The following is a 13,632-nucleotide window of genomic DNA, read 5'->3' as shown; positions in this document are numbered from 1 at the left end:
ACTCCCCTCCTCCAGCCCCCATCATTCTGTCGCCTATCACCTGCTGTATTTTCTTCACAGCGCTTACCATCTCCATGTGCCTGCACCTAGCACACGGGCTTGGCAAAAGTGCAACGGATAAACCCATCCATTCATTCGTTCCATAAAAGTCTACGTGCACCTGCCAGATACTAAGAATAAAAGATGCCGTGTGTGCTCCCTCACGGAGCTCACATGCAAGCTGGGAAGCCACATGCGCGCACGCACACGCATGCACACGCACAACAAACACCAAGTGAAACGTATTAGGAGAGAAGAGGATGTGCACGCCTGATAGTCACAGGAATCACTTGAGTGAGGTTGAGTAATGAAGGGCACTCTCCTATTCATTTTACTTGTTTTTAAATGTCTCAGAATTCATTCGTTGAGCTGTTTGAACCTTCACAGTTAATGGCAGAAGCAGAAAAGTCCCCCACTCTTGAATCAGTATAGCAAATAATTCATCAAGGTGAGGGGTATGTCTTAGCTGATTTTTTTTTTATTTTTCATTTTTTAATTTATTTTTGTTACAGATGTTTCTCCTTTTTCCTGTCTCGGCTGATTTAAATCAGTTTTACAATGAAACTTATTTTGAAGACGCTAATCCACTTGATGTGGTGTGAAAATGAAATACCTATGGGTGAAAGGCTGGAGATTCTACTTAAACTTTATAACAACAATAATAAAATTAAGTTCCTGTAAGGTTAAAAGTGAAATTGTAATTGTTTGGTAACCCTATAAGAACTACAGACATTTTTAAGTGTATAAAGACAAAAAATGCTTATTATATTTTCCTTTATTATTATTATTTTTTTTTTTGGTTAATCCTCACCCAAGGATATTTTTCTATTGATTTTTTTTTTTTTAGAGAGAAAGTGGAAGGGAGGGAGAGAGAGAAAAACATCAACTGGTTGTCTCCCTCACGACCCCAATAAGGACCAGGGATCGTACCTACTACCCAGGTACGTGCCCTTGATGGGAATCAAACTCGTGACTCTTTGGTCCTCAAGTCGACACTCTAACCCCTGAGCAAAACTGGCCAGAGCTATATTTTTCTTATTTTTATCACTCTATTAATAGGGTGGCTCCAATGGCTGTTTACTGGTTACATCCTCTTTACTCTGTGAAGATCCTCCCTTAATTTATTCCCAAAATACCTCTGAAGGTTCCCCTCCAGCCATTTTGTCCTCACCTCCGAATAACTGATTTCATCCATTCAGAAAAGTTAATCACATCAGCTTCGGACAGCAACACCATCCTCCAATTTGTCTTCCTATCCATGGACCAAACTCATCTTTCCTCTGGTCTAGCAGAACCAAAGGCATGTATTCAAAATCCAGCCCATCCATCTCCTAATTTACAAAACACAACATTTTGCAAACTGTTTACTTACACCCGTGCCAACAATATTACTCAAATGTGGTGGAGTTCAAAAGCCACAGGGAATAGTGTAGTTGGCCAAGAGCAGTCTTTGGGGATCTAAAATTACAGGGGAAAAATCATACAACATTCATTTTACTTAGTCCCAAATCTCTATCAGATGATGTTGAGCAGAAAAATTCTAAAATTGGCAGGAAGAAAGGAAAAGTTGTCTTCGAGTCTGGGCCATGCCAGGGCAGTCTTCAGAGAGAAAGCAGGAGACAGAGTCAGGTGGTGTGCCCCTGAAAAGCTGTCAGAATAAGCGGGGTCTGCTGGGCAAAGACAACCACACAGAGAAAATAAGGGGAAGAAAACCGACTGGGAATGGCTGCCAGAAGGTGAGGTAAACAGAGGAAGTGGGATTCTTGACATAGGGTGTAGAGGACAGTCTTCGCAACACAACAGAATCAGACATGCCGGTTCAATTCGATTTTAGTCAATTCTGTTAACATTTGGACCCTGGCAAGGAAGAGAGCCTGGGTACTTAAAGTGGCACAGAAAATCCTGCTCCCCAGGAGATCCACGCTGACGGGGAGGCAGATGCCGCTCCCGCCTGGTCCAGACATACTCAGAGCCAAGGAAGAGTGAAATCAGTGCTCAGGGAGACAAGCAGAGAGACCCACGGTTTCCACCAGGGGATCAAAGAAACTCAAAGAGGGGTGTGTAGAAGGGCACCCAGGAGGGGGCAAAGCTAAACAGAATGGGAGCCCTTGAGAGCTCAAATATTGTTGGACAGGAGTCCTAATCTCTAAGTGCGTCTCATATATTCCTTGAGGCGGTACCCCAACAAGCCTCTGAATGATGCTAAGACCATCGTTATACTTGTGCTGGGAATGGGTTCTCTTGCCTTGTCCCAGGTTTCTCAGTCCAGTGAGCTGTGCCTACCAGACATGTTCAATCCCTAATAATCAGCAGGGCAAATGATTAGGTACACATGGGCATGTACAGATAAATACTGCTGTGATGTATTTTTCCACAAGTACCGAAACAACCAATTTGTGTCACACCAACCAATTATGTACTATTTTCTCTCCACTAACAAGACAGGAAACTTCATTAGTAAAACACGCATTTAGAGCAAGATAAGACCGTAGTCTCTCCCTTATCTATAAATCACTGTGCTTAATTACCACATCTGGGAGCTTTTAAAAACATGACCCTACTGGATATATTATACTTTGTTTTTGTGTATTTAAAATATTTGGTAATTAAAAATAGAATACTTACTGGAAAAAAACACTCCATGTGTTCCAAAGCATTTCAACCTTTTTTAAAAACTATTTTATTTAACCATCTTATCATTCACAATTTTGAAACTTTCCAACTCTTGTAAAAATAAATATATTTATCAAGCACTCAACTAACTACAGAAAAACTGAATGAAATAACCGTGGATGCTGCAATCTCTGTTTGTACTAGTCAAAATGGAGCTAAACTAGTATTTAGAGGACCCCCCTCCCCACCTTGAGATGTTGCTAAATTGTTAAGTGTTGGGCTTGGCCCTTAAATTTCCAAATGAAGGGTCCTAAATATTGACCAGGAGAGGGCTCCTTCTGAATCACAATTTCTCAAAACGTGGGCCACCTCATCAGGGTCACCTGGGGTGCTTCTGAAAAACCCAAGACTCTGATTCAATAAACCACTTTAACAAACTCCTCCAGTGACCAACTGCACCTTCATGTTTAAGAACCACCAATCTAGAATCTCTTCAAACAGACTAAGTAAAAATGGCCAGAGTCATAACCAAAATCACAAGGAGCCAGTTCCTCCCTGGAGCAGCCGGAGCTCCTGTGTTAGGGAAGACGCCAGGTGGGGACCAGTCACAGCCTGTGTGGGAAGGGAACTCCCAGGGGCCCCAGGGGGGACCCTCCTCCACGCAGCCCACCTCTCAAGTCCACGTGCTCAGTTATCTATGGGCTTGTATTATGAGTTGAATTGTGCTCCTCCGTAAAAGAAAGATATGTCAGAATCCTGACCCCCAGTACCTTAGTATGTGATCTTCTTTGAAACTTACTTGGATGTAGGATCTTTATAGAGGTGATCCAGTTAAGATGAGGTCATTAGAAAGAACCCTAATTCCATATGACTGGTGTCCTTATCAAAAGGGGAGATTTGGACACAAAGACATACACACGCAGAGGGAGGATGGTATAGAGAGACACAGGGAGAAGAGAGCCTTCTACGAGCTTGAAGAGACGCCGGGAACAGATCCTGCCCTCGAAGCCCTCGGAAGGAACCCCCCTGTCGACACCCTGAGTTTGGACTTCTATCCTCCAGAACTCTGCGACAATCAATGTGTCTGCTGTTCTCAGCCACCCAGGTTGTGGCCCTTGGTGATGGCAGCCCTGGCAAAGTAATACAGCTCGGGGAATCACAGAGGGGATCGACACAGCGAAACCAATCCCAGGCACGGCTGTCCGGACGGAGAAGTAAGAAGACAAAAACCTCAAGGCAGGATGTTGCACCCAGTTGGTGTGGCTCAGTGGATTGAGCATCGCCATGTGGACTGAGGGGTCCCGGTTCGATTCCTGGTCAGGACACGTGCCCAGGTTTCGGGCTCGATCCCCAGTAGGAAGCATGCAGGAAGCAGCTGGTCAATGTTTCGCTCTCACATCAGTGTTTCTATCTCTCTCTCCCATCCTCTCTCTCTCAAAATAAAATCAATTCAAAAACAAAACAAAAACAAGACAGGATGTTGCAGCACTGACCTCCAGGCAGCCGAGGGCAGTGGAGAGAACAATGAACCACGAGCCACGAGATCTGGAAGAGCCACAAGATCTGGGGTGGCGTCTGAGCACTGCCCCCTCTTTGTCAAGGGGGGACAGATCATGCCTGCCTCGTTGACCCCCACAGGGTGTGAAGATGAAAAACAAAGCCCTCTGCACGCTGAGAGCCTGGCACAAGCCGCCCTCGCCCCCTCAGGGGCTCCACGTCCCTGTCGCAGGCTGGCCAGTGTTGACAGAGGCGTGGCACAGCCCTCGCTCCCCACGTCGCCCTGGTCATTGCTAGGAAGGACTTGGAAGCAAAATCTGCATTTTAGGAAAATCTCCGTCGAGCTTCCAAACATGTTTCACTGTGTTTGGAATATCCAAGACAACAAATGACAGGGTCAGAAACAGCAAACTCCTGTGGTTGCCAGAGGTCCTTTCAACAAGTCAGACTTCCTAAGGGCCCGGGTTCACTGGGCAGAGAAAGGTTTCAGTAAGCAGGGCCGGGCGGGCAGGTGGTGAGCTCAGGCTGGCCCAGGGGCCGGAGCAGGGCTTCCCAAGGAAGGTTTAAGTACTATCACAACACAGAATTTATGGTTCCTAAATGTTTGTTTTAACTAGTGTTGAGAACACATATTTGACCCAGTGTGAACTTGACCTCTGGGTCCCTCTCCCTTCGCCAGGCTGTCTGTGCAGCACGACCAGATTTTCCAGCCGGCCCTCCCGCCCCAACTCCCAGCACGGGGGCCGGCGTCCCCCAGCAGCTGCCATGGTAAACCTCCCTGCAGATCTACTGGCAGGGCAGCTGTCAATGGCCATAGCAGGCATACAAAAAATGTGTAATCACTCTGGGCCTGGTTCCCGGGCTCAGCTGGCACGACGCTGAGCCAAAGGGGACAGGAGACGGACTGAAAGTCCCCTCGGTCACCTGGAGTCCAGCCGCACTGCACCCTCCCGGGTGCCGCCGACTGCAGCATCTCTGAGCACCAAGGGTATGCACAACTCTGTCCCCTCTGTATGAATTCAGGCACACTTCTAGGTTTGGGTTTCCTTTTCTCAAAGCAGCGTGGGCACAATGCCAGTGGAAAAGCAATGGAATATCGATCTGTTTCTTGCTAAGGAGAGAACAAGTCATTTGCTGTGCCATGAGTTAAGTGAGTAAAAACAGACCCTGTCCTCCCTACGGCTGGCTGCGTTTCTCTTCTATTCATAGAATGTGGCACATGGTAAAAGCTAAACAGATATCCATTAAATAAATGAAAGAGCCATCCATGCATTTACTGAGGGCCTGCCATGTGCCAGGCCCACCGCCATCTTTCCTTCTGTTCGCCTCATGCTGCCAACCGGCCTCACCCTCATCTCCTCTTTATTCTTTGTGATGTCTGTTCCCGTGTCCAGGCTCCTCTTTCAAGCCAAGCCCACTGGTGTCTCTCTCTGGCCTGCATTTTCCTGGAAAGGGGGACACAAATTTTGAAAGAACCCATAGGCGGTGGATTCCATTTGGACAGACAGGGAAAAATGCAAAAATGGGGAGAGACAAAAACATTAATGGCCCACTTGAAAGACGACGTCTCTAAGGTACAAAGCCCTCCTATAAATGCTAACTCTTTGGAAAGAGGAAAAATGGGCCATTATCTCTTTTGTCCAAAACTGATATTATCAGCAGTCACTCCCTATTAATAACGATAATGACATATCTCGTGCTGTACTTTCAACTTCCAGAGTCCCACACACACATCAACATGCAACTGGGCATTCCTACAGGAGACGGGGCAGCTGCAGCCCGGGACCACCTCTGTGGCCGCACAGATCCATTCCCTGCCCCTGTGGGTCGGCTGCCTGCTCGGTTCACGTCTCTCTGATCTGCGTATTAAGGTTCACGAAACCTGCAGTTTTCAGAAGCATTTGCCCGCGGTCCATTTAAATTCAGTTTCAACCAACCAACCAAAAACAATCCAGGCTGCCTGGGAGGAGCACCTTATTTTCTTCTCTGGATTAAGCAAATGAAACAACATAAACACATCCAATCTCTTATGCAGAAATACTTTTTGCATCAACTGGATATGATCTGAAATTCCTCAACTAAAGCCTTTCAGTTATCCTCAAAATATAACGACAATTAGGAGGCACCCTGGGTGATACATCTGAATGTGTATACACACATTTCTGACTGCTCTGTTAAGGAGGAACCTCATGTGGGCATGTCATTGGTTTTGTTGTGTTTTTTTAATTTTTATTTTTAAGTGTAAGAAATCATGCTCAGGTGCAATTGTTCGATCTCAGCATAGTAAGAGAGGAAGGAGACCACAAATCAATTTCTTTTGCAATCTCAATGTCACTACTATTTACTGAAGTAGTTACAGTCATGAAAACTGGTGTCAGAATTTTTTCCATTAAATTTATGAATACCTCAGGGGAGTGTGTTTCCCCCAGACAGAAAGCTTTTACACAGGAGAACTAGAGACACACAAATAATCTATTATTTGGTCTATTTTAAAGTTATTTTAAAAGAAATCATTCAGGGGTACAGAATAACCCAAAGTAGTTTATTTCTTTTTTTCTTGGTAATCAAAGCCAGAACAGAACGGGAATGACTGGCTTTTTCATTTATTCTTTTTTTTTTTTTCCCATCTTTATTGAGGTATAATTGAAAAATAAAAATTGTATATATTTAAGGTACATGCCATTGTTTTAATATGTTGTGAAAGAATCACCACAGTCAAGCTAATTAACATACCCAGCACCTCACACACTTACCATTTCTTTTTTGTGGTGAGAACACTTTAAGATCTGTCCTCTGAGCAGTTGCAGGTGTACACACAGGACTGTGAACCGCTGTTACACTGTGCCTTAGATCCCCAGGACGTATTCGTCTTCCCCATTTACCCATTCCCCAAGCCTAAATTACTTGGAAAAGGAGACCATGACAAGGATGAGTGCTAGGGAAACACACACAGGGAAAGAGAACCAAAGGATAGATAAATGAGACAGGAGTTACTTGGCTTGATCCAATAATGAACTCTGGGACTCTTTCTGGTTTCATCAAGCCTTTCACACCCATTCTCTGTCACCATGATACCTGCCACCATCCTACAAAGTAAGCAAGTTGTGAGCACAGTCATCTCAGGATGGGAACTTGGGTGAGAGAGGTCCAATGAGTTCTCCAAGGCCACGCAGCTAGTGAAGGCTTGAGGATTTGAACTCAGTCTTCTTCCGAACCAAGGATTTTTCCTGGTGCCACACTGCTCAGCCACGGACACAAGTTTCCAGCATGAGTGGAAACCCCGGCTGTCCCATCTGAAGGCAGAAGGCTTCTTCACCTCACTGGCCACGCAAACACAAACCAAACAACTCCCCCCCTGAAGCAGAGCCATCTAGTCGAAACATCACTTTGGGTTGAGCACTGACCTACCCTACCATCACTTTTAAAAACAGTTATTCCCTAAAGGACTTGTGATTTCGGTTTCTAGCATTTGGGCTTGAGTTCATTTGTCAGACTGGGCAGGAAGGCCCATCTTCTGAAGGCCGAAAACTAAAGAAAGAAAAGTGATGTTGCATTGCTAGGCCGCAGTGCGGCCCGAGGGCTACCTTCCAGGACCTGGAAGGAGGACTTGAGTCAAAAGCCACGAGCATCTGTTGTTGGTACCGTGAGACTAAATTAAGGCAGCAACTTTCTCTGGAGCCCCGCGGTGACTGTTCAATCCATCCTCGCTGCCCAGGGGGCTCACCCCGCTAAACCTAGGCACACACATGCCCTGTCCTCTCGCGCGGGGAAGCAGAAAGCCTTGTGGCGATTCCTCAAGATCTGGGTGTTCTCCTTCTAGAGCATCTTTGGATCTTCTAGAACATCGGTGGGTCCCCAAATCCTTAGACAGCCTGCGAACGGGGACTCCTCTTTTCAGAGAGGGCACTAAATTGCATCATTTGCCAAGTAAACTTCTCCAAGTCTTACTGCATTCTCTCCAAGTGGCATCAAGGAGCACCGCCCACTGTCTCTAGAGTCCTGCTCTGAGTGTTTTATCTTTACACACAATATCCCACTACAATGGTGCTGTCACTGATAGGCTGTCTCTGTTTTTTTGTGTTTTTTTTTTAGGCAAATTATATCATATCAGGTTTTGAGCAGGAGTTACTGAAGGGAGTAGAGGGTGTGTAATTTGACCTGAGCAACTGTAAATTCCAGAAAATACTGGTGTCAAGTATAATCTAAGAAGTGAAAAACTATGAATTAATTTCAAATGCCTACAACCCAGAGTATTTCCGATCTAGCAGTTTGAGTTCAATAATCAGGAGGCTGATAGTGAGTTTACATCTGCCATTACTCCTTGATCACAGCCAAATCATAACCCACCTGGACACTCCTTTTTACAAAATTAAAGCCACCGTGCCAAATTGGTGTCATTTTTCAACAACCAATTTTGCCAGAATGACTGTACTAGAATTTTTTAAAATTCATCCACCAGTACTTTAAAATCCAAACCATATACAAGACAAATTGCTAAATGTGACTTATTGTGCCAAATACTAATAAGCAGCTGATATTTTGGACGATGCCAGTCCACATGGTATGGCTCAAGCTCTCTGCAGAGAACACCTAAGTGTTTTTCTGAATGGAAGTAAAATTTCTTTATTTCCAGTTAACACCAGACAGAAGCAACCTGTCAAGAGGAGCCTCAAAATATGTTTTAACTTCATCCTTAACTTCACCGTGCACAGGAGAAATATTTTCAGATCTAAATGTATCATTACTCCACTCATCTAAAACAGTGCTAAGCATAAGTGTTAACTGCAGGAAACCCCAACTGTCAGTTCTGAAGAACAGTACAGTGGTTACCTCCTGGGAAACAGTCAGGCCCCAAGGATTCTGGTTCTTGTCTGCAGAAAGCTTTTAAAAACTACTGATGTTTCATTCCAAAAATAGGGCCTCCTACTTCCCATTCCCCTCCTGCCATCATCTTAAGTCTTAAGGAATGCTTTTCATTTGTTGACACCCATGTTTAAATTAATTGTATTGGTTCTGTCATATGGCACATTCTCTAATGGAAATGTCTTGCCTAACTCTGGTTCACAGGTGTGACCAAGTGATTAGCACCTGAGTTGAGTGCAGAGGAGTCTTGGCTGCATGGTCCGTACAACATTGCTGCTGGCATTGATACCAACACCACCCTGGCCCAGCCCTTCCCAGGTGGTCATGAAGGCTGCAGATAATGGGGTGGATTGTACTCCTGACACCAACTTATACAGGATGGCATTAGCCCCTTTCACACGTTCTCTGTCGGATTGCCCCATGAGAACAGCCCCACTGTGCCTACCTGCAGGGCCACTGTGAACATGGAAACTTACGTTTGGTGCACCTCTGGGAGCCAGGGGCCTTACTCCAGCCGTGGCAGCACTGCCCTCCACAGACATTGACTCTGAAACAAAGCAAGACTCCTGAGTCCAGCAGTTGCAACAGTCTCTTCCAGAGAACCCAAGTTTCCAGGGGATTCCCGCAAGCCCAGCATCCTGCTTCCCTATTCCTCTGGCTTCCAGAGAGTCCTAACAGGTGCCCAGGATGCTCAACCCGAAGCTGCCCAGTTAGAAGGGTGAGGACCCTGTGTCAGGAAAGGGTAGGAGAACCAAGAAGCCTGCGCACCCCAGAGCTATACAGAAGGTCAAGGTCTAAATGCATGATTTCCTTAACCCCCATATGTGTTTTGAGACAAATGTGTTTTATTATCTGCGCCCACATTTGAAATTGCATCTGAGTTTTAGAGAAAAGTGTCCAAACAGTAAGGGGTGAGATCACAATGCCTGGAACCACCCTTGAAGAAAAACACCAAATCATCAAAGCCAGTTTTTCCCCCGACACCCCCAACCTGTGATTAATGGGGGGAGAGGGGGCAGGGAAGCCGTTTAAGAGCCTCCAATAACAGAAAATGTTCAGCGGCAAGTTCTGTCGGTGCTAAGACACGCCGCCCCTGGAAAGCCGACCCCACAGGTGCAGAAAAGCCCAAGCCCAGAATTTCTAGGATGCTGAAAAATTCTAGGCCACAGAACAAGAACCAAAACGTTTTTTTCATTAGCTAGGGGGAAAAAAAATTAAAACTGTGTTCCAAGAAGAAGTTTAATTGATGCTGAGGGATTAAGTTGTAGTGACTTCATGTTTACGCCCAACTTCTAGGAGTAGCTGGGTTCGCGCACAGAAGGTTACGCCCCAGGCAGAAATGCCTTTTGTGTTTATCCGCAGCTCAGTAACAATGCACTCGGGGTTTATCCTGGGGAAAAGTTCCTGGGCTTCCCCGCACTCCGCCGTTCCCGCCGTGCTCCCGGCAGGCAGAGGCGGGCGGGGAGCAGAGCCGACCACCGCGCACGCCGCCCGCGGGGCTCCGAGCGGCCCCGGCCCCGGCCCCGGCGCGGGCGGCGCGCGCCAGGAGGGAGGGAGGGGTGTGGGCTTACCCCTGCAGCTGCTGCTTCTGGTGAACCTGCAGCCTCGAGCCCCCGCCGCTCTGGGTCTCCTGCGACACTTTGGATCGCACGACTTGCCTGCCTTGCCTGGCGAACGGGGCGGCCGCCGGGTGACCGCCGGGCTTGGAGTGGAGCTGCCCGCCGGAGACCCCGGGACGCGCCGGCTCAGGCGGTGGCGGTGGCGGTGGCGGCCGGAGTCCCTGCAGGGCCGCGCCGCCCGGCTGGCTCGTGCGCCGAGTCCGCTCCGAGGGGACCCCCGGGGAGGAGCGGCTGGGGGCCCCGGCGCCCGCGGAGCTGCGGCTGTACCTGGCGTTGAGCGCGACGTTGAAGGTCCGCGGCAGCGGGGGCCCGCCGAGGGGCAAGGCGCCCGCCGCCAGGCCGGGGCCCGGGCGCACCACGTACGTGATCCTCCGTACCCGGCCGTGTGCGGACGACACGAGCAGCCCTGCCCAGAGCAGGAGCCCCCACCTGAGCCAGGCCCCCGCCATCGCGGCCCGAGCCGGCGCCCCCGACCCCCGCCCCCAGCCGTGCGCTCGCCCGGGGCGGCCGCCTGCACGCGCTCAGGCTCCCTCGAGAACTGCCGAGAGCCCGGGAAAGGCGGGGAGGAGGCAAACTCGGCTCCAGGAGAGGAAGTCCTGCGGGCGGCTGAGCAGCCCCAGACCCCTGCCGAAAGCAGCGGAGAGGAGGGGGCGGGCGTGGGGGTGGGGAGTGGGGCGCCCGCGAGGGGCGGGGAGGGGCAAGGGCAGGGGGCTGTGCAAGGTGAGGGTCCGCGGGCCCCCCGCCGCGCAAGGGGCGCCGCGCCCGGGATTCGGCGAGAGTGGGCGAGGGCGGGCGTGAGCGCGCGGGACGCTCAGCAGCAGCCCCGGCTGCAAAGTATTTAAAAAGTTTCTCTCGCCGTGGAACCCAGTGTCAGATCTGAACAGCCAATCTCCGGCAGACGTGACGTCAGGCAGCAAATCCTAATTGGGGAGAGCGTGCGATCAGCCCGAGAACGCGCCGCCACCCTCCACATCCACACAGACCGTGCTGGACGTCGGCAAGGCAAAGGTCCCCGCTGCCGGCCCGGTGTCCTGGGAGAGGACAAAGGACCCCGCAAAGTCACCGACCGGTCATTGCCCTCTGGAAGCCCCAGAGTTCGATGTTGTTTGGAGGGCATTCCCAGGCATTTTCTTACCGGCGTTTGCTCGGATACTTGCTGCGAGGAATGGATTAAAATACCAGATAGGGCCCAGAAAGGGCTGCTCGGGCTGCACCTATCTGTGGGTCGGGAAGCATTTAGATGGCTGTGGGTGGTGGGATTGTGAGCGTGCCGGTTACTCGGTCTGCAGCTTCTGGTACCCTATTCCTCGCTGGGCCGCTCCGAGAGTGCAGGGTGGGCAGCAGGGGGCGCCCGCGCAGCCGGGGAAACCCACAACACATTAACCTGGAGGCAGCCCCTCTGCGTTTGGTCAAAGGCCGTTAGGATAGAAATGCGAAGTTTAGGATTCACGGCAACCCCGTCAGATCAGTTCCCTGGAGCTCTATCCGAAAAGAAAAATCACTCGCTAGAAATGACCCAAAATCACCTTAAGGGAGATGCTGAATGCTCCAGGGTACAGAGTCATTAGGACCATAGTGCCCTTTGGGGAAAACCATGAAGTAATGACTTATTTACTTCTGGCATTTGAATTGAAACAATGTCTTCTGCAGGAATGCTCGATTATTAAATGAATGCTCAATTATTAAATGAATGCAATAGAAAATTCATGGTTTTAGCAGTCTTTTTTTTTTAATCATATAACTAAAAACAATAGTTTCCAAGACTTTGGTTGTTCTTGTTCATATTTATTTGTGGCTCATCCTTTTGGTTTGGTTTTGTTTTATCCTCACCTGAGGACATTTTTCCATTTTTTGTTCAGATAGAGTAGGAGGGAGAGAGAGAGAGAGAGAAACATCGACATGAAAGGAACACATCGAGTGGCTGCCACTCACACAACCCAACCAGGGCCCAGGACAAACTGCAACCGAGGTACGAGCCCTTAGCGGGAACCGAACCTGGGTCTCTCTGGACCACAGGCCGATGTTCCAACCGCAGAGCCAAACCGGCCAGGGCTCATCATTTTATTGTCTGCCTGCATTGGTAGCAGGTGATGATAATTCAAAAAGAATTAATGGAAATAATTTTTAAATTGAGGAAACTTAATCCATTCATCTATTTTTTTCTACACATTGAAGGAAGACCTCCAGTATTTGATTTGGCAGAAGAGAGCCTCAGTCCATCTGCCTGAACACCAGTTCCATGTGAGAACACACTCTGAGAGCCACTATCCTAGAGTAAATAGCATTGCGCTGGAGGGAGAGACCTCAGTTCTGTGCTACCGCTGCGGCTAATTAGCTGCAAGACCACAGGCAGTTCACTTCTCTCTGAGCTTCAGCTTCCTCCTCCACAACACAAAGAAGTTGAATTAAAAGTTCCTTCCAGTCCTAACAGGATCGGTGAGGTCACTCCAGGTCCGCCTCTGAGCCAAAAGGAACCAGCTGAGAAGCCTGAGGAACAAGGGTGGGTCAAAAAGCTGTACTGTAGGAAGGACACAACATAAGCTAATAAATGTCCAAGCACCTGCAGAGGCTGACCCTCTGCACATACAAAGTATCACAAGGCACAACCCACTTTGTCCTATCTGATTAAGGAGACAAGAGGTAAATAAATGAAAACTTAAAAAAAAAGCAACACTTTGAGGTAATAATATTGAATTCACAAAACAGGACCTGAATTGTACAGTGCCAATGTCCGGTACAACCTTTGCCACCTCGTAGGGAAAACACTTCCTACCTGCAACCCAAGTCAGTCTACAGAGATTTGACCTCTCAGTAGAAATGATAGAGCAGCAGTTGAAATGGGTGGGGAAAGGGGGTATCTAGAAGCACTAACTCCATTCTGAAGAGCCAGGGGAAATGTCAGACAGGTGAAAGCTCAGAAAGTAGTTAAGGACGGCACCACCGAAGGACCAGACTTTAGTGCAATGGTGGGTGGGCTGTTCTTGTGGGTCACTCACAGGAC

The 13,632-nt window shown here is 48.5% G+C and overlaps 1 protein-coding gene across 12 annotated transcripts in view; it reads right to left on the bottom strand.

The window, feature by feature from the left end:
• The window catches only part of LTBP1 (latent transforming growth factor beta binding protein 1), a 394,177-nt gene extending 383,097 nt beyond the window's left edge, over positions 1 to 11,080 (bottom strand). For all 12 annotated transcript variants that reach the window (XM_036262366.1, XM_036262365.1, XM_036262362.1 and 9 more), the window contains exons 1-2: positions 10,584 to 11,080; positions 9,489 to 9,559 (exon numbers count right to left, since the gene is read on the bottom strand). In XM_036262366.1, the coding sequence (XP_036118259.1) occupies positions 9,489 to 9,559; positions 10,584 to 11,080 (568 nt within the window). The remainder of the gene's footprint in view (positions 1 to 9,488; positions 9,560 to 10,583) is intronic.
• Positions 11,081 to 13,632: the final 2,552 nt, after the last annotated feature.

The sequence above is a fragment of the Molossus molossus genome, unplaced genomic scaffold, assembly GCF_014108415.1.
Source record: "Molossus molossus isolate mMolMol1 unplaced genomic scaffold, mMolMol1.p scaffold_m16_p_15, whole genome shotgun sequence".
Taxonomy (NCBI): domain Eukaryota; kingdom Metazoa; phylum Chordata; class Mammalia; order Chiroptera; family Molossidae; genus Molossus; species Molossus molossus.
Note: the sequence above shows the minus strand (reverse complement) of the source record. Positions and strands in the feature narration are given on the sequence as shown.